Consider the following 21,305-nt stretch of genomic DNA (forward strand, 5'->3'; position numbering starts at 1 on the left):
AAGTTGTGGGCATAGGTCCACGTTTTGGTATAGCCTCCATATAACGGTACCCCCCGACTTACGGTATTTTGATGTTTTTAGCTACATTTTCAGACCGATTTATCTCTAATTTGACATTGAGGGCTCTTAAACATCACTAAACTTATATAACAAAAGTTGTGGACATAGGTCCACGTTTTGGTATAGCCCCCATATAACGGTACCCCCCGATTTACGGTATTTTGACGTTTTTAGCTACATTTTCAGACCGATTTAGCTATAAATTGACATTTAGGGTTCTTAAGTGTCAATAAGTTTATATAACAAAACTAGTGGACATAGATCAATGTTTTGGAGTAGCCCCCATATAACGTTACCGCCCGATTTAGGTATTTTGACGATTTAAGTCGCATTTCTAGACCGAATTAGCTATAATTTGATATTTAGGGTTCTTAGTGACCAAAAAACTTATATTCGAAATAATTATGAACGTAGGTCCATGTTTTGGTATAGCCCCATATAACGGTACCTCGGTATAACGGATTTCGGTATCCCCATATAACGGATTTTCGGCATTTGGAGAATTTTACCTACAAGTTTTAACCGAATTATCTGTAATTTGAACAGTTGACATTTGAAATTCTTAGTGGTCACCACACCTCTCCACCAAAAATTGTCAAGAAAGGTCGATGTATTGATAAAGCTCCCATATAAAAGTACCTCCCGATTTTCAGCAATTTGAACTAGCAGTAATTTGACACTTGAAGTTCTTAGTGGTCACAACACCTCTCCATAAAAAATTTTCAACATAGGTCCATGTTCGGATAAAGCTCCCATATAACGGTACCTCCCAATTTTCAGTTATTGACAATTTTAGCTACAATTTTTAACCGAACTAACTGAAATTTGACATTTGAAGGTTGTAGTGGTCACCACACATCTGCATCAACAATTTTCAACATAGCCCCAATATAACGATACTTCCCGATTTTCGGTACTTTGAGGGTTTTACTTAAAATGTTTAACCACGTAGGTCCATGTTTTGGTATAGTCCCAAAACAAACCTCCCTATTTTCCGTACCTGAGCTTTATTTTTTGGACGAACTTTCTGTAATTTGAAATTTAAAAGCCAACAAAAATTCTGCAACAAAAATTGTTCATTTAAGTTCATATTTTCGTATAGCCCACATACCACCGAACTAGCTGTTAATGACATTTGAAGTTCCCACGGTATGTACCGATTTTCGGTATTTTGAGGATTCTAGCTACAATTTTTAACCGAATTAGGAGTTATTTGACATTAAAGGCTCCCATCAAAAACTGTCAACATAGGTCCATGTTTTATTATAACCCCTATATAACGGTACCTCCTAATTTCTGGCCCAAAAATGTCAACATACATAGTTAGATATAGGCACCATAAAAAGGGCCTCCCGAATAAAGCATTTTATGTACCTTATCTGACATTTTAAAGTACCCACTTAAAGTTGGGGACAGGAATGAAAACTAATTATTCCATTTTAGTTCAGAATATTTTATGGTGGAGGGTATGAAAAGTTCGGCCCGGCCGAACTTAACGCTTTTTTACTTGTTTTATATTAATAAACATCTGTAAGAATTATACTGTTAACAAAAATATTAAAAATTTTATTTATTTATGCCAATAAAATGATGTTATATTTTAAATTTTGTAATAATTTTGGTTTTGCAATAATTAAGTTGGCTAACTGTATGTGTGTTTGACGAACTTTTCGATTCTCGTTGGGTACATGTACATAAACGCTAAGGCGACCATCAGAAATGTATGCTGTCACTTTGGGTATACTAATATACAGAACAACAGGCAAAATTTCAACATTTGTAGGTATACAGATGTTTCCCTAAAGTGCAGTACACATTATCAGTTTTGAATGTCGATTTTCCGCAATTATCGATAACTGTCCAACCGTCCAGCAACCACAACATATTTTGTGGTTGCATGATGAATGATAAAAATGAACGGCCACACTAGCAAGCAACCGCAAATCTGTCATTCAAAACCGACAATGTGTACCCAGCTTAACATTAAAATGCAAATGAAAGATATAACATATATTTCAGGGATGTGTCCTGCATCACCTTTATCGCAAACTATTCTCATTTTTGCAAGTTTATCTGATTTGAAGGTTATGCCATGATATTTTTTATATCTGCAAAAATATGTATATATGTAATCATAGTGTTTATCTGCAAATTAACGAAAAATTATCCACATCCAGTTTGAATTATTAGTTTCTACTACCCAGCAAAAAAGTTTGGAAGTAGTGCAATGCAGAGTTATGATTTCAATACATCTTTCGATGCCATCCACACGGAGTTATGAAAATGCACTCCGCTCGATACATTTTGGAAGCACTCGCTTAAAGATCCCTAGCCAAGCAAGCCAATTTTTGATCCCTAAAGTCGCAGTCTTTTTTTCTGAACATAAGAAAGAGTGTCTAAAATTATAAGAATGTTTTAAAAAAATAAAGAAATACAAACTAAAGTTATGAACATTGCTGTAATTCACGGAACGCAAATTATTTTTGAAGTGGAGTTGGAGTTTTTTTTTTTGAAAATCTGGACTGGAGTAGGAGGAAAAATGAAAAACCATTTGGATGATGAAGCAATATCAATTTCGGTGTCATATAAAGCAGAGCAGAGGAAGTAAACACAGTTACGATCATATTTAATGGAGAGTTTTTATAATATGTGTCAATGTAATAAAGTTAATATTCTAGTTTTATCCCAATAAGCAATGTATTTTATTTATTTTGGGATAGTTGCAATGGCTTGCATTCTATAGCATCTTTAGACTGCATTTAAATTCAATCGAAAACACTACATCAAAGGCTGTGATCTGGATCGAAAATGGAGTGCATCCTAGCTGTGTGCCGTGGAAGCAAAATGGAGTGCATCCTAGCTGCGCGCTCTCTTGTAAAATTCATAGGTGAATTCATAGGAAAAGATGTACTCCAGCGGCAATTGTTCTAGTGATTTAACTGCACCCGCGGATGCAAACTTTTTGCTGGGTATTTAAACTATAATTGTTTTAAATATCATAAAAAATGTGCCTCTTGTCGTACGTACAAATTTATGGAATGTATTTTTAATGCGAATTGACAATTGAGTTACAAAACTGCAAGCGTTGCCATATCAGAATTTTCTAATGACTTTAGCTTTATTATTGTGCCGTGTATAATTTTATATTTTATTATAAATAATATTATTCGGGATGATATCCAGATTGGATTTGCACAGTGGGCTTGGATGCAATTTTCGCGTTTTAATATTTAAAATCAATTTTTATAAATGTACTTTTCGATTTTCTTAAAAAAAATGTTTGTATTAAACTATGATCAGTAACAAAAATGTTAAGCTTTATTTGGTAGTGGGATTCGAATTGCTATTTTTCTAATTTTTTTTAAATTTGTCAATAAAGATTTTCCTAAATACCATTGTGCAAAATATGTTATTTTATAAAAAAAATAATACGTTGCATTTATTAACAGTTGGTTTGTTGTTTTATTCAGGACTTTATCTTAAACATCTTTAAAACTTCTTCATTTTGCGATGCTATGAATGGATATTACTGAATGATGTCTTTTTTTGTGCCCTCGATAGGTTTAGCCATTGCAAATTTCAAATTCAAATCCTCTTTCGTATTTAAATAATCATCTTCTGAAGAATATATCACTTTAATATTTGGTAGAATATTCGGCTCGGATGCCCATTCATATAATTTCCGAGCTGTAGTTATTTCATCATCAATTTAGTTAATTTATTGTACTATAATTGCTAATACATTTTCAAAATGTTTAAGATAAATTGCTAAATAGAAACACAAAACAAATGTTAAAAATGTAATTTTTTTTTGTTTCTCTCTGGTATAAAGGATAAATTGTATTGAAAATTTTTAAAAAGTTAAAAAAAATAGTAATTATTCGAATCCCACTACCAAATAGAACTTACAGTTTTTGTAATTAATCATAGTTTAATACAAAAAATCGAAGAGTACAATCATTGATAAAATTGATTTTAAAATCCCGAAAATTGCACCAAGCCCACTGTGCAACGTTTTTTCTATTTTTAATTCGGTAACTGATAAAAACTAAAACAAACCCCAATATTAAAGAAGTTATGAGTATTTCTAAAAAAATTCTATTTGGACCAGCTATGAGTATTTCTTTGCCTGAGTTTTTACAAAATTCGACTTTTTCAAGGCGCGACATCTCTGGAACCGTTAGTCAAAAAATCTGAAAATATACTGAAATGTTTTGTTGAAGAGCAGCATCAACACAGCAAAAGATAAAGGAAACCAAAAAACCTCTTTTTAAAAAGGTTCCTTTTTCACTCAAAATTCCCCATATAGCGAAATGACAAACTTATTATATCCTCCATAGTATGGTGGAGGGTATAAAAATAAACACAAGGCGTAGTTTGCTTTACATTTACACATTTTAGTTTCAAACAATAAAAAATTTGGTTGAAGTAAAAGACTTAAGACACATGTACCTCATTTGAACAAATCGGATTTCAAACAAAAGACTTAAGAAATAAACTTGTCTACAACACTTATTACCGAATATGGAGTTATTAAACAAAATGCTTAGAATTGAATTTTTAGAAAGTTCTAAATTGAAAACTTTGTATTTATCTGTAGCTGACAATTTACTACGAAATCGAACACACAGTAACGATGTCGCAAAAAATGTTTGTCAAGTGTGACATTCGCGCACACTGTATGTACATATGTGCAGACATAATTGCGGGTCTTTGGGCGCTATTTTAAGATTAATTTCTAAGGGTATTATTTTCAACATTTGATAGCTTCAATGGTTTGTAATTGTAAACCCCATGCTCAACTGGTAACTAAGGACGTATTTTATTCGATGCTGATGAACACTTCGTTTCTACCAAAATAGAAAATCGATTGATTTCAAATTACTTATTATGTAAAATTCCGCATTTCCACAGGTGTTCTTTTAAATGTCGTTATTTTTTGCCTGAGTGTAATCTGCATTTAATCTAATGGTTAAGACGAAATAAGTTTGCTATGTATTATGTAAATACACATGTATGTACATTCATATATGTATACTAATATGTATATGCATACATTAATTTAGGCGGTAGTGTATGTAAGTTTATGTGTGCACATCATCATTAAGAAATTATTTCTTTATAATATTTACGCTCTTTAAAATACGAATTCTGAAAAAGAAAGTAGGTAGGTTTTTTTCTGCTGCATCAATACCATGAAATGAGCACACACAAACAACCTGTATGAAAGACTTTATTGACGTGTACCAACGAAGAATTAATGTTAGCTAACCCGTTGTTGCCTCGCTTTCTATACCTCAACTGGTAAGGTAAAATTGTTTTAAGCGATGTTCCGTAAATAAAATTTCCCCTTTCTTTGCAACCAAAAACATCATCACAACATGTTCGATCTACTCAAGAGGCAAAGAAAATTAAAAGCAACAACAACAACTATGCATTTGGAGAAGTAGTCTTGATACAAATATACAGGTACAAATTGTGGGTACACAGGTAAAAGCCAAGAACTCAGTTCGTCGTTCATCCAACACGAAATGTTGTAAGCATTTTCGTAGTGATTAGAAGGAAAAAGTTTTCATTGCAGACGGAAGTCTTGGCGGGTGTGCAAGTCTTTTTTAGTTCTTGTTAGTAAAAACCACAGACACCCATTCCAAACTGTAGTGAGTGTGGTGATCGACGCAGAGTGGAACAAAACCATTAATTTTTGGAAATAAACGCAGTTTACCGAAAGAGGCGGCCGAAATCAAAAAGCGTATCGTTACAATCGGAAACTTTAAGTGATTGTGAAAGTTAGTTGCGTGTTGAAAAATGTTAGTGAAAAAAGCGATTCTGTTATTAGCATTGCTATGCTTTAATTTATCCTTTGGTCATACAACACAACGGCCCAGTCGTTCCTCGGCTGGAGAAGATGATTCGAATCCCCTGTTCGATATGGCCTCAATGTTTATTCAGGAAGCCATGAATAATCAAAATAACGTAGCAAGAGGAGGAGGCGGTGGGGGTGGCGCCGCATTAGCCGGCGTGGCTTCATTAATCGGTTCATTTATGCAGGCCAATACAGGTGGTGGAGGCCAAGGCAAAAGTGCCGGATCTGGTGCTATGCAAATTCTCTCTGGCCTTGGAAGTCTTCTGGCCAATGCTGGAAATAACAATGGACGAAACGGTGGTGGATTCGATCCATCGATAATTGGAAATGTCATTGAAATGTTCACACAGGGCGATGATGCTGATGAAGATGATGGTACCGAGCATCATCATCAACAGAAAAGTCAAACTAGTGAACCAGGAATCGATTTAGGTTCAATTCTTCAAATTGCCTCAGCGTTTATGGGTCAAAGTAACGAAGAGCAATCCCACCAACATCACCAGCAAAAACGTTCGACACCGGGAAATACAGCCAAAGGCCAACAGGAAGAAAACGGCTTTATGAGCTTATTGCCTCTAGTTATGCAAGCGGTTAGTTCTTTTGCTGGTCCCGAAGGCCAACATACACAGGAAAAACATAAAGATCATGCCTGGGTTCTACCACCATTCCTTGAACATCTACATGTTCTGTGGGATCATTTTTCAAACTCTGAATTGGCCGATGCATTGTATGAGAAATCAGGCATCAACAAAATTTTGAAGGTAAGTTTAGAGAGAAACTTAAAAACACCTAGCAGGTAATACGAGCTCGGATTCACACTAAATCCATATGTATGTAATTTTTTTCAACACAGGGATTCAAGGGACGTGACGGCAAATTGGATTATGACAAATTATTTGAGTCGCTCAATAATCAATCATTCCGCAGACGTTGGATTAAATCGGCAACATTATACCTGGCCGATTGGGCAAGTTATTTGGCTAATCCCGAAGTCTACCTGAAGTAAGTACTTTTTATTAAATATAAAACCTTTAGAGACAATTTGGACTTACCAGTTAGCCACTGGTAAAGTAATTTACAACATTCCCTTTTACCTGTAAATCTTTAGAATAATGTTGTACAAGTATACGTAAATAGGAATGTTCATATGTACATATGCCCTTGCACTTTATTTGTTCTTGTAGCAATGAATGTGCCGAATTTCAAACATAACATAATTTTGCATTAAAAGATAGTGTTTTTTCGATATTTAATATTCCATTTGAATTTATATTCCAATTGGACTGTGGTGGAATTCTGAATCTGATATGTAGCTAAGGACAGAAATCGATAGAAATTAAAGACTAAAATGTTAGTAGTTAAACACATGTCACACTTGCACTTAAAACGTGTGTATTGAGAGTTTACGTCATTTATTTGACAGATATTGTATGAAATTAACAATCTAAATGACGCATTTTTCTAAAACATGCAAAATGTAAAATGCGTTTTAGTCCCAGGCAACACTAAAGTGGTTTTATTGGAAAATTCATGAAATTATGCGTTCTCAGAACAACATTTTCACAAAATTACTCTAGTTGGAACTCGATCACCCTACAGACCACATTTATTGTCCAATCGATGAAAACAGTTTACCAGTTCTTTGTAGTGGCTTAACATGTAATCCTGCCGCATACAAAAATGCGACATCGATTTTTTAAAACCACTCTAATGTATATGTTAGTAAATCAGAGTTGTTTTTGAAGACAAACTGTCTGGTGTAAAGGCCTAGTAACTTTCTGAAAAAAATCAATAATTACTAAAGTTAGTCCCGGTCCACACTATAGTGATTTCATTGAAAAGTTCATGAAATTAGGCATTCTTAGATCGAGTTCCCCACTACAGTAACTTTATTATATTACTCCACTATGGAACTCGATCTAGGGACGCATAATTTCATGATTTTTTTTCAATGAAATCACTCAAACTGATGGTTTCATTTAGCGATAATTGTCGGCACACATGTCACACTTGCACTTAAAACGTGTGTATTGAAAGTTTACGTCATTTATTTGACAGATATTGTATGAAATTAACAATCTAAATGACGCATTTTTCTAAAACATGCAAAATGTAAAATGCGTTTTAGTCCCAGGCAACACTAAAGTGGTTTTATTGGAAAATTCATGAAATTATGCGTTCTCAGAACAACATTTTCACAAAATTACTCTAGTTGGAACTCGATCACTCTACAGACCACATTTATTGTCCAATCGATGAGAACAGTTTACCAGTTCTTTGTAGTGGCTTAACAAGTAATCCTGCCGCATACAAAAATCCGACATCGATTTTTTAAAACCACTCTAATGTATATGATAGTAAGTCAGAGTTGTTTTTGAAGACAAACTGTCTGGTTTAAAGGCCTAGTAACTTTCTGAAAAAAATCAATAATTACCAAAGTTAGTCCCGGTCCACACTAGAGTGATTTCATTGAAAAGTTCATGAAATTAGGCATTCTTAGATCGAGTTCCCCACTACAGTAACTTTATTATATTACTCCACTATGGAACTCGATCTAGGGACGCATAATTTCATGATTTTTTTTTTTTCAATGAAATCACTCAAACTGATGCTTTCATTTAGCGATAATTGTCGGCAATTCTATCATAAACGTTCCACTGACCCGTTTTCTTTTGGCCAAATTATTTGATTTTGAATATTAAGCAGATAGTGTACATGATGATAAGTTAGCCCGCTATATAGGCATTTATTGGAAGCATTTCTATTTAGTTATTTCAGATAAAACAAAGGTCACAAACTATTTAAAAGACGGTTATCAATGAAGCGGAATTCACTTCCTGCACTAACTGGTATACCGATCCCCATATTTAATAATTGAAAGTGAAATCGGATAACATCGGATTGAATACTGAATTATGGTATTTAAATTTTTATAACATTCTCCATAATCTTCGCATCTTGGCTTCTACCTACAGTACAAACTTCATTTCAACTTAATTTCAAATTGGTGAAATCTCTCCTTAGTGTTGAAGAAAGAAGAAGAAGCTACATGACACACTTTTTATTTTACATTCTGTCTACGTTTTGGGCAAAAACAACAAACAGTATACGAGAAATGATTCTCACACCAATGCGGCAAATGAGCGCATTTTGTATACACTGTGGGTTGATCAGTGACAACTTGTTTGTGTCCAGCTGATCCATAAGTTTGATTCTAACCATACCGTTACGTGTATGATGCCGTAGCTTTAACTAAAAGTTAATACGTTACAGTTATAGTAGCAATACATTTATACTCACGCACACATACATATGTTTATATTGTTTATGTACAAACATTTATATTTATATATTTATATGTATATAAAGAAGTCGTGAAGAACCTGTTAGCAGCGAACATTGTCTCTCATCCATGCATTCTTTGGAGTAAACTTTACCTACAACAAACACTGTTAAGATTTACTTGGAAAGACTGAAAGAATTGTGGATGATTGTTTGTGTGTGTGTGACATTTTAATAGCTTTACTCGGAGCTGTCTGTCGTCTTTTTGACCACATGAAAGTTTGTGTAAACAAAGTGAAAATTGGGTCAATCAGAAATTAACAAAATACTATATTCTTTTTTTCTTTTTCAACAACAAAGTTTAGCTTTTAGACAAAATTAACATTCTTGTTGCTTCTACTTTTTCACAACGTAAATTGTTGTTAGATATGGAAGTCTATTGTGTTTTTCTCTTCTTTCACATTTATTCGTTTATTTTCACTTTTAAATTTCACTTTTAAAATAAAACGATTAATAGCCCTTTTGACGTATAACTTGCCGACAAAAATATCGAGACTTTTTGGATATTTATCTTAACGATTGCGGATGTTCTGAGTAAATGCTTACCTTTTGCTAATTTGGAAATCTTTCCCTTCTTATTTATTGCGTCCACCAGCCATTTTAGTCGGTCATCGTAAGATTTAGAGCTATTGGACCATTATAATAGACCATTATGATAGGAGCTATTGGACCATTATAAAAGGAAGCAAGGAGTTGCCCACGAAAAACATAATATCGCTGAAAGCAAAGTCACCAGAAGTACCTTAAGCAAAAATTTCAAAATGATCTTTAGACAGCCATTAAACTGCGCTTAAGCTAAATTTAGAACTTTTGTCAGGGACGTATCCGTAATTGTTGTACGATATAGACCCTCTGAGAGGTTGACGTGCATTTGGAAGAAATATTACAATGTGCAAAGTATCCGTCTCATTCATTTCTCAGTCATTGTAATTAGTGCTGACCGGGTTTTTTCAGGATTTATGGACTCGCCCCTCGACTTGTATCGTCGTAACTTGATCAAAATATTACGACAACCAAATTTTATACCGAATCGGTTGATCAGATCAAGTGTTATAGTGCGTTCCAGCCAGCCAGAAAAGCGGGCAGAAATTGCTAAATCGACTCCAAATGGCCTGAAACGGATTTCGTTTCGATGAGGCACATTTTGGTCGTATAAAAGTGGACAGGGCTTTCTTGGAATGAGTAATGATACCGTTATTTATGTTTATTTTTATACCCTCAGCCTTTAGGCTAAAGAGGGTATTTACACTTTGATACAACCAAAAATGTGCCTCATCGAAATAATGGTTTTAGACCCCAAGTATGTTTGTACGATATCCATTTCAGGCAATTTTGAGTAGATCTAGCAATGTCCGTCCGTCTGTCTGTCTGTCTGTCGGTCTGGCTGGCTGGTGCGCACGATAACTCTCGAACGGATCAATCGATTCGGTTCAAATTTTGGGTATCGAAATAATTTGTCCAGATTCGATATAAGTTCGAAGATGGGTCATATAGGTCCATTCCTTCAGGAACCTCCCCCACAAATGTTCAAAAATTGTCGCAAAACGTGTGCGCACGATAACTCTTGTAGGGTATAACCGATTTGGTTCATACTTTTCACATCGTGTAATTTCTAATAAACTTATATGAGGTTCCAATCGGTCCACTCCTTCGGGTACCTCCCACACAAAATTTCGGAAAAGTCCAGTTTAGGACCTGCTCTCGAATCGCCTTGGTTTTTGTTGTAGCATCTTGTATTCATTGTTCCCTATACGAAGATACAAGTTTCCTCAGGGGCAAGTCCATACTTCCTGAAAAGATAGCCTGAAAGTTGAAAAACAAACCCTATGACACCATGTTTATGGGTAGAAGCGCAAGATAGTTCTCGAACGGATATGCCGATTCCGGCCAAAATTTGGCCTTCGTAATATTGTTTCCAAACTTAGTTTAAGTTCGTAGATAAGCCATATCGGTCCACTCCTTCAGGTACCTACCCCACAAAAGTTCAAAAATATTCGGAAAAATTGTGCGCACGATAACTCTTGATGGGAGTGACCGATTTGGTCCATATTTTACACTTTCTCTTAATATCTACCAGATATAGATCAGGTTCGAATATGGACTATATTTGTCCATTCCATCCCGTACCTCCCACACAAAATTTTGGATAAGTTCACTTTAAGACCTGCTATTGAATCACATTGATTTTTGTTGAAGCAACTTACATTCGCAGCCTCAATTACGATGGTAAAAGTTGTTTCAGGGGCAAGTCCATACTTCTTGAGAAAACAGCCCGAAGGTTGTAAAAACCCCCTATGGCACCCCCATGGTCTATGTCGGTCCATTCCTTTAAGTACCTTTTCCGCAAAATTTTTGAACTTTAATCCTAATCAACATTTTGTCGGTTCATATGACCAAAATTTTGAAACCCCCTAAATACATAAGTTTTTTGTGAAAAAAGTGTTTCAATTTGCACAGGCTGAGGGTATATCTCTGTCGGCAAAGCCGACTGATACTTTTTTACTTGTTTATTTACTTTTTTATGCGTTTTCATTTTGCAGACAGCTCAAAGATTCGAAGATGGGCTCTATTGGTAATCGATAGGTATTTTGACATTTCTATCTATATTTTTTGGCCGAATTATGTAGCTATAATATGGTATTTAGGTTTCCCAGTGACCACGTTTTCGAATAGCCCCCAAATAACGGCGCCGCCCGACTTCAAATATTTTAACGTTTTTAACAACATTTTCTGGTCGAATTATTTACAATTTGATATTTGGGATTCCTAGTAATCAGGAAACGTCTCTACCAAGAATAACCGACATACATATGTCCACGTTTTCGAATAGCTCCCATATAACGGTACCACCCGAATTCAGTTATTTTGATGTTTGATTTTCTTGTACATGTTCACAACGAATTAGCAGTAATATGCAATTTGGGGCTTGGTTACAGTTCGGAAAACTTCTCCATTAAATATTTTGGACGCAGGTCAACGTTTTTGTATAATCCACCGGTTTCAGTAGTTTGGAAGATTTTGTCTACATTATATGTCTGAATTTGTTGTAATTTGAAATTTAGGGTTCAAGGTAATCAGAAAACCTTCTCCATAAAAAGTTTTAGGCATAGGTCCACGCACGGTATAGCCGGTACCGGTATATGGTACCGCCCGATTTCAGGTATTTGTTATTATGTTCATTTTCGGTAATTTGACATTTAGGGTTCTCAGTGGTCGATAAACTTTATGGCAGCCAAGATCACTTATATACGTTAACGTGACTACTAGAGTTGGGCAATTGAACGACCTAGTTCTCTGTCCTAGTTCAAAAACGTATGAGTAACATAATACAAACTAATGTGAGATATTAAGTATACGCAGTTGGTTCATTCATACGACCGGTGTCCACTGAACTAGATCATTGGTGATCACTTCCTTAAGGTAGCGTAAAGGCAGGTATTTTTAAGTCTTTATCTAAATTTTCGATCAGAATTGGGTGTAATTTAGCATTTAGTAGCGTAGTGTAATGATCGCGCTATTTGGGTGTTATTTGGCATTTAGGGTTAATAGGTCCATGGTTTTACTTGTTTTAATTAACATATATGTATACCTCTTTTTCCTCTTAACAGATATTTCCAAACGGCACAATTCATGTTCAACGGTTTTCTCAAATCCCAGGGTTATCCTAAGAGCACCTTCTTCGATCCTAACAGACCCAGTGAAACTATATCCAATTTATTGGACCACGTCGCCAAACATCACCTAAATGTTAAAATCGATTCACGACAATATGTGAAACCCGCAGTAGGTTATGCCAAGGATTTGCTACAACTTGGACAAGCTCGCGGACTTTTGCAATTTAATGCCACCGAAATTAGTGATAAACTAACAGACACCATTAACTTGGAGGTAAGTTTTCTTAGAGCGAAAAAAAGTTTATCCTGATATTATAATCAATTGAATACAATAATTATCTCTAGGTTATTGAACCAGTTTTGAAAGTCCATCGTGCCTATCGTTACATTACCAAACAACCACAATGTGATCGTTATGTGTTGTGTCAATTAAATGACGCCGAAAAATATTCAGCTGAAGAATCTAAAGGTCTCATATCTGGTGTTAGTCCGAAAATTGTTAAAGTTGGCAGTATGGGTGCTGCTTTCTTTATTAGTACAGAAACTGGAACTCCATTCTGGACACTGTTTAGTGTCATTACATCGGCATCAAATTGTGAGGTGAGTGTAAACACATACGAGTGCATTCACACGTACGTACATTACCGGTTTATGAGTTTAAGATGAGATGTGAATGCGTGTTTAAAAAAATTTCAATTAGACCAGACCAACTAATATGTGGTTCTACTACCAACCATTTGTTGAACTATTTACTGCAATGATTAGCACTTTTTTACTGTTCTCATATACACAAACTGTTGTTGTATTGTACAACTGGTCATTTCTTCATTTGAACAATCATTATTTATACATTTCATTTCTTTACATTTGTTTTCTAGGTTAAATATCCTGTTGATTGTAGCGGTTTCCATGAGGGTGAAGCTAGAGTGACTACTGAATACATACACAACGAACTGTAATTCCTTCATCATTGTATTCTGATTGCTGAGAAATGCCAATTAACAACTCAATGTCGTGGTCGTGGCATGTATCTGTATCTGCTCCAATTGCCCCGCTGCAGACTCCTAAAATAGAAAACACGCTAATTTTATAGGTAATCAATTGTAGTTGTAAGATAGCAAGCATTTGGTTGTAGCTGCCTTTTCGCCACAGTTAAACGAAAACATGATGATAATAGATATTCGAGTTTTCCGTTATAATCTCAAACAAAATGCAATAGGTTATTATTAATTATTTGGTACGTTAAGTTAAAAAGTTAATTTAATTTTACACGTTTTTACTGTGAACAATTTAAGTTTTAAATGTAAATAATTAGTATTATCTGATATGACTATAAAAATAAATTAAACTCAAGTTATGTAATTGTGGTTTTACGTGTTTTTTCTTATTTAAAATTCTAGATAAACGATTCAAAGAAAAGTTATTATAGGCTTACCACTAACATCGTCTACAATTATGTTTTCTTCGAGGTATTAATAGCTGTGTTCCTTTACTTACCTGAGGTTACCATTTTTAACCTGCAAAGCGTTCCTTAACCTCAAAAAGTGGGAAAACTGGAAGTAATTTTTAAGAGAGTGAGAGATGAGAGAGAGCACATATGCCTTTCTCTTCTATTACAGGCTACCAGCAAAATTTCTGCAGGTAAAAAATGGTTGAACTGATTTTTCGAATTTTGTTCGACGATTATTTCACAATGAAGAAAAAAAATGGACGAAAAACAGAAGAAAAAGCCGAACGCTGACAAAACAAAATTAAAAACTGTGAAATAAAAGACGAAAATTGATTTTTTATGTTTCTTTTTGACATTGCTACCAGATCTACCATTTTTCCGTTCCTTTACTTTTCTGGTAAAAATGTTCATGAGAGCAATTTTGAGAAATTTTGACACTTTTCTCTTTTACCATTTTAACCATTAAAAAGTAAAGGAACAAAGCTAATGTCATTGTTGTGTATTTGCCAAATCCAGCTAAATTTAAATTTGTCATATTAAAATATAAAATATCGTACTTCGTTTTATTTAGAACTAACTAAACCCGGTATATTTTAATGCACAAATATAGGAGATATGAAGCCGTTCTCTACCCGTTCAGTGCTGCAAGCAAATGGAGCTTATTACACTTCCCTTTAAAGAAAGTTATTAAATAAATAAAAAAAGGTTAGATATAGCTACCTTTTTACTATATGATATTAATACTTGTAGCCTTGGTTAATTCCTTTTCGACTATAAGTTCCGCGTACTCTAATGATGGCATTTATGGGTCTATTCCGCATTGCGGCAATAGTCAACTCGCGTTGTCAGTCGTCTCTGCGACAAAATTTATGATTTGTATTACGTAAAGCCATCAAAAATAATAGCCGATAACGAGTTATCGGCGATGTAGCGGAGCGTTTTTTGTTTTGATTTGAATAAATGAAAAAAAATATCAAAACAAGTTGTACACAAATGATAAGCTCAGTGGAACTATTTTTTGATGATAGAGACAAAAATTTAGTTAACATAGCATCTAGCAGATCACACTTAAGAAATAAATCGAGTCCTTTAGAATTGCCATCAGTATTGTATGTTTGGTTTGCAACATTCATCAAAATAATTAAATTTTTATGTAAAGCCTATTTTCGGCTTCCAAAAGACGCTGTCATTTATATAGTAGAGGCATTAAAAAAATTACTTAAAGAAAACACAGATCAACAGCAATACAGCCACTCCTTAAAGTGTGTGCTGCTTTAAGGGTTTTTGCAGAAGGAAGCTTTCAAAAAACTCATGGCAATGACTTTAACCTCAAGATGGCTCAGCCGACATTGTCAGTGATATTGAGTGAAGTGTTGCAGTTAATAGAGGGAAAAAATTAAAAAGTTAATAGAGGGAAAAAAATTTAAAAAATTGCTATTTTCGTCCAAAATTCGGGAATAAATTGTTGTAGCTATTCACATCTACCACATTTTTCTTAAGTATTGTAAATATTCGTCCGACTTTTTATTCATGCAAATTTTTAATAAAATTATCGTTATTTTTATATGTTTCTATAGCAGAGACATTCCAAAAGAAGAAAAGAACAAACAATTTTGGTATTTTGCTTAAAAAGGCCTTAAAAACCCCAATATATAGTACTTATAGGTGTACGAATACGAACTTTGCCAATCACACAGGCGCCATCTATACCTAAATGAAGGAATAAATTAGAAATGTGTTTTGTTATTCTTAAATCTTTCTTCGTTATAGTAATTCTCATCAATTGTTTCATATTTGCACATAAAATATGAAATTAACAACGATTTTATTAATTTTTTAGTGGTGTACGAATATGAACTTTGCATACTGTATATAAAATTTCGTATGGAATTTGACAGTAACATTACAGCCCAGTTCAGTCAGCTGGGTATTGCTTTTATTGTTCTACCATGCATTTATCCAGTGTTTTTTTTTCAACAATTGATGGGCAACAATTTTGTATGTTCAAAATTCTCTCATCCCATCGTTGATCGGTACAAAAAGGGGAGAGTGACTGAGTTTGCAAACTAATGTTATTTTGTAAAATTTGTTCAATTGTTAATAAATTTTCAACCACAAGTTAAAGATTTTAGTATAAAATCCCAAAGTTTGTGGGAAATACTAAGGTTTTTGGTAAACTCCCTTCAGTTTTGCAAGAGAGAGTTTTTTTTTTGAGGAAAACACATGTTTGAGAGCGTTCATGAATCATGATACCTACTTTTTCTCCATCTTAATTTTTTTCCGTGCCGATCTTTGTTTGTCATAGGAAAGAAGGGAAAAGAGAGAATTTCCGCACGGAATTTTCATTCAGCGTTGCCAGTATTTTTTATACTCTTTTCCCTAAAATTCCCCAGATTTTATTGAATTTCCTCAAAAAAAATCCCCAAAAATGTTTAACAAATAATTACAAAAACAAAAAAACAAAGTAGTTTTATTTTACTATTGAAATTCATATCATTAAACTTGTAAAGTATTCTATACACTTATATATGAATTAAATTAACGACATTGAAAACTTCACTTTCAAGTGATTCAGAATCATTAGTCTCATTGGATCTATATAAAAGAGCTGTAACATTTCTTTAGGTGGGTCAAAATTTCTAACAAATGGAGTTGTTAGAAAAATGATTATTTATTCTAGTAACTCGTACTGCATTTTATTTCTGAATATGGTTCAAAATAAAATACTCTTTCTACTTAAGAATTACTTGTTGGAACGGAAAGCATATTTAATACCATCTCCAATTTACGAATGATAACTTTCTCCATTACGATTCGTAAACAATCGTGGAGATTTTTGTGGTGAAAACTGGTTCCAAAAAGGTTCGTATAGAGCTAAAATTGTGTTGACCCAGTGAATAGCTGCAAATATTGGGGTAAAATTGCTTGGAAGTTTAAAAATTGCATATTGGTAGGCATCGGTTTCAGCATTTGTATTAACAGCGTTTAAGATATTCGGCACTGGTCTTTTTAACTTTAATAATTGTTTACTCAAAAAAGTACAAGTCAAAATTAAAGCCATGGTAAATAGCCCGAGTCGTTTTCGATTGATTCCAATATTTTTATACCCTACACCACTATGTGGGGAGGGTATTATAAGTTGGTTTTGCCCAAAAAATTGTAACGCATCGAAATAATGGTCGTAGACCCATACTTATATATACCAAAATGATAGACTCGACGAGCTGAGTCGATCTGGCTATGTGTGTCCGTCCGTCTGTCCATCTAAACCTTGTAATCACACTACAGGTCGCAATTTTGATCGGATAGTCACCAAATTTTGGATGTTGATGAGGGTCCCGGAGGGGAAGAAGCCTATTGATTTTTGTGATGGTCGAATAATATTTAGGGGTAGGAATGGACAAAAAACTTATTTGGAGAAAAAGTCAACGTATTTTTCCAAAGCAAATATCTCAGCTTCCGTAAGGGGTATACCAAAAGCAGAACCTGCTAATGAAAGTAGAAAATATCACCTTTTAAACCCATCTTTTCATTTTTGCGATTTCAGTTAGAGGAAAATATGACCTTTACAACGATGTGAAGTAGGTTGTCATAGGCGGTCAAACAACAGAGATATCACAATAGTCGATAATGCATCCCATTTTCCATTTTTTGTGCAATCACACTACAGGACTGAATTTTGATCGTATCCTCACGAAATTTTGAGGGCTGATGAAGATCTCACAGAGAAAGAAGCCTATTGATGGTTGGCGTACATCCCATTTTCCATTTTTTTATTTGAGTTGTACTGACGATGCACTTAAATGCGTTTCAACAAAATTGACCTGTATTAATGAAGAAATTCAGAGCAAATGCGCTAAGTTATCCCAATTTTAATATTTTGAATTTTACCAGTCAAACGCTTATGCACAGGGGTAGTGGTGTAGGGTATCACATAGTCGGCCCAACCCGACTATAGCCTTGGCTAACTTGTAGAGTTGTGCCAAAGGGACTATATGGAACTATCTAGTTCACTTCGCAGTTCCAATGGCCCATATTTTTTCTTTGAACAAACTGCGTATACTTAACATCACACGTTATATTTCATAATGTTACTCATACGTTTTGGAACTAGTACAAGGAACTAGGAACTAGATTACCCAACTCTACTAACTTGTTTCAATATCTTCTTAATTTTTTTATAAATGGTTTCAATATTCGAATACACAGGGAAAATGCATATTAGCAATGTGCATCGGTTTGAAAAATAAGATTAAGGCCCATTCTTACATCTTTTCTTTAAAATCCCCGTTTGTTATACCTTAATTTAAGAAAAATAAGGAATAAAGTACGTACTGAAATTAAAAAAGGTCAGATAATCTGAAGAAATTAGTCAAAAAAGAAATTCCCCAAAAATCCCCAAATATTTTTCAGATTTCCTCAAAATGTTCCCAATTCCCCAAGTCGAAAGTTTTTCCCCAATTCAAATAAAAATTCCCAAATTTGAGGAAAAATTCCCAATACTGACGACGCTGTTTTCATTCATGATTGGGCTGAATAGTTTGCAAACTCAGTCTCTCTCAACTTTTTGTATTGATCAACGATGGGATGAGAGAATTCTGCACATACAAAACACCCGTTCGATATTGTTGAAAAAACACTGGATAAATGCATATTTTCAATTATTTTTAATTCAAAATAAATGTTTTTTTTTTTTCAATTTCACGATAGTGGCAGTTTGTCGGTGTTAAGACGTTCAGAGTTAATGGGAAAGAAAATTGAGTTTATGGGCGAGGGAGTAATAAGAGGGGGTTCACACACCCCGGTATTCTGTTTTGTTTCTTTATGCATTGCAGATTTATTTTGCATTTTCTTTCATTTTATTTTCTCCGCCGGCAAATAAACAACAACGCATACATTTGAATTAAAAACTTTTGTGATGAAAAATAAATTAAACAAAAAATTATCTGTAAAAATTAATAGTAAACATATTCATATGTACTTATTTAATTTTTAATTAACTTTAATTCAATTTCTATAAGCCTTTGAATGATCAAACGAGAAAATGAGTGTGAAGAAGAATCAGAAATTTGACACAAACATTATTTGAGTGTCTAAACTGCAAATAATTTTTAAAAGAAATTGAGAAATTCCAGTTTGAACGTCAAAACACGGACTTTAATAGCACAGTGGAATCAATTGCACTTGCACTGTCTCCTTGGAATTTTCCAATCTCATTTGATGTTTTTCATAATTAGTAACACCTTCTGAATATCTTTGATGTATAATAGTGTAATTTATTTGATTAAATATATTTATTTTGTTTAAGAAACACTTAACATTTTCTCTTTAATTGTGTTCCTTTACATACCTGAGGTTACCATAGCTTCGTTACAGAACTAAAAAGGTTTTACATATTTAACACATTTTGCACATTTTTCACCAAAATGCGTTCCAGTAAACCAACAAAGTTGACGTTTCTGCCATTATTTGACACTTTTATCTCTTTTGACACTTTTATCATTAAAAAAGTTTCAGGTACTTTTCCTAAATCCACCATAGTCTAAATCAGAGAAGAGCTTCTTTGCAAAGAAGTATAGTGAGGGCGCCCCCTGAGTTGTTTTTGCATTTGCTTTTCTCTCTCACTTACAGTGTACGTGAATAAAAACACACGATAAATATCATATGGTTGTTGTTTTATTCACAAGTGAGCGTAACTTTCAATGTAAAACAGTGTTCACCAGCGAGCCCTTACTGAGAACAAGTGAGCGTAACTTTCAATGTAAAACACACAGTAATGCAGCATCCGGCAAAAAGGGGCACACGTGCCCTTGATGAGAATAACAACAGAACAACCACCACTCAGTCTTCGTTCAGAAGTCAATGAAGAAGGTTCTGTTGTCGCTTGTTTCAATGATTTTTAATTTTAGCAATGCATTAACGCACACGCTGTTTGTAGAGAGAGCGAGAGAGAGTCGTATGCGTGAGGCCGCAAACAATGCGTTTGTATTGGTGCCGATACCTGCAGTAATGTATGCTCACTTCCTCTCAGTAAGGGCTCGCTGGTGAACACTGGTATAAAGGAATCTACGAGCAAAACCATAGACTTATGAATTTATAGACGACGCATTACTCAATTTTTCCGCGGTCAAGTCACTCAAACCCGAAAACTCAAAAAAGTTCGAAGACGATTTTTGAGGAAAATGGCAATATCTTCTTGGATATTTTTATCTGAGAATATAGTTCCCATCAAAAACTAACACCATATAGTCTTTTGCCAGAACACAATATTTATTAACTTGTATTTTTTTTGGCATTTTATATAGAGCTTCTTAGTTACCACATTCACTCGAACATACTCGGTGAGAGCATTCCGTCGTCTATAAATTCATTAGTCTATGGCAAAACTGTAAATATTTTCCGTTTGGAAACAAAAATTCTTTGCAGATAGCCAAAAAGGCTATTGTCTTTTTGGATTTTATAGACAAAATCTTTAGTGATTACAGTTGTTTAACACTTAATAGGGATAGGTAAGGCGACTTTCGGTTAATCGATTAATCGACTTTTTGCAGTCAAAAATCTAAAGATCGTAGTCGTCTTTTGTCTGGAGGGAAAATCTTGTGATCGTTTTTCGAGTTTGCCCATAGATTGTGGACTTGGCGGTTTTACACTTTTGGCGGTTGTACATTTTCAAAAGAAAACTCAAAAATCGACGAATAGTCTATTATAATCGATTTTCTGCGGTTATGAAAAAGTCGAAAATCGAGTTTTAAGACAACTGAAATAATCGCAAGACCGAAAAATCGCATTTTTAGTTTTAGACCAAATCGAAAAGTCGAAAATCGTTTATTGTTTTCCATTACCTATCCAGGGATGCCAGATAAGTTTGGTCGAAAATCGGCACTTTTCGGGTGCCAAAATCGGCAAAATCGGCAAAAATTTTTCAAAATCGGCAAATTAAAAAACATATATTTCTGTTCAAATTATCGCTTTATTT

At 34.2% G+C, this 21,305-nt stretch overlaps 1 protein-coding gene and 1 long non-coding RNA gene across 8 annotated transcripts in view; one reads left to right on the forward strand and one right to left on the reverse strand.

The window, feature by feature from the left end:
- The window catches only part of LOC141387808 (uncharacterized), a 29,020-nt gene extending 14,779 nt beyond the window's left edge, over positions 1 to 14,241 (forward strand). For 2 of the 5 annotated variants that reach the window (XM_073958055.1, XM_073958065.1), the window contains exons 2-6: positions 5,642 to 6,684; positions 6,777 to 6,925; positions 12,874 to 13,153; positions 13,225 to 13,479; positions 13,758 to 14,241. In XM_073958055.1, the coding sequence (XP_073814156.1) occupies positions 5,866 to 6,684; positions 6,777 to 6,925; positions 12,874 to 13,153; positions 13,225 to 13,479; positions 13,758 to 13,838 (1,584 nt within the window). In that variant the 5' untranslated portion in view covers positions 5,642 to 5,865 and the 3' untranslated portion in view covers positions 13,839 to 14,241. Of the gene's footprint in view, positions 1 to 5,220; positions 5,365 to 5,439; positions 6,685 to 6,776; positions 6,926 to 12,873; positions 13,154 to 13,224; positions 13,480 to 13,757 lie in introns of those variants that run through there. The other 3 variants (XM_073958033.1, XM_073958076.1, XM_073958044.1) reach the window with 3 other exon arrangements.
- Positions 13,805 to 20,806, reverse strand: LOC141387811 (uncharacterized). Of its 3 annotated transcripts, XR_012408648.1 has the most exons (5): positions 20,649 to 20,806; positions 19,680 to 20,395; positions 15,050 to 16,039; positions 14,377 to 14,432; positions 13,805 to 13,943 (listed from the first exon to the last, which is right to left on the reverse strand). It is a non-coding gene; the product is annotated as an uncharacterized lncRNA (long non-coding RNA). The 3 variants fall into 3 exon arrangements; XR_012408645.1 differs by lacking the exon at positions 15,050 to 16,039; XR_012408647.1 differs by lacking the exons at positions 13,805 to 13,943; positions 14,377 to 14,432 and having other exon boundaries at positions 14,892 to 16,039.
- Positions 20,807 to 21,305: the final 499 nt, after the last annotated feature.

The sequence above is a fragment of the Musca autumnalis genome, unplaced genomic scaffold, assembly GCF_047663935.1.
Source record: "Musca autumnalis isolate F117 unplaced genomic scaffold, ASM4766393v1 scaffold_1, whole genome shotgun sequence".
NCBI classification, from domain to species: domain Eukaryota; kingdom Metazoa; phylum Arthropoda; class Insecta; order Diptera; family Muscidae; genus Musca; species Musca autumnalis.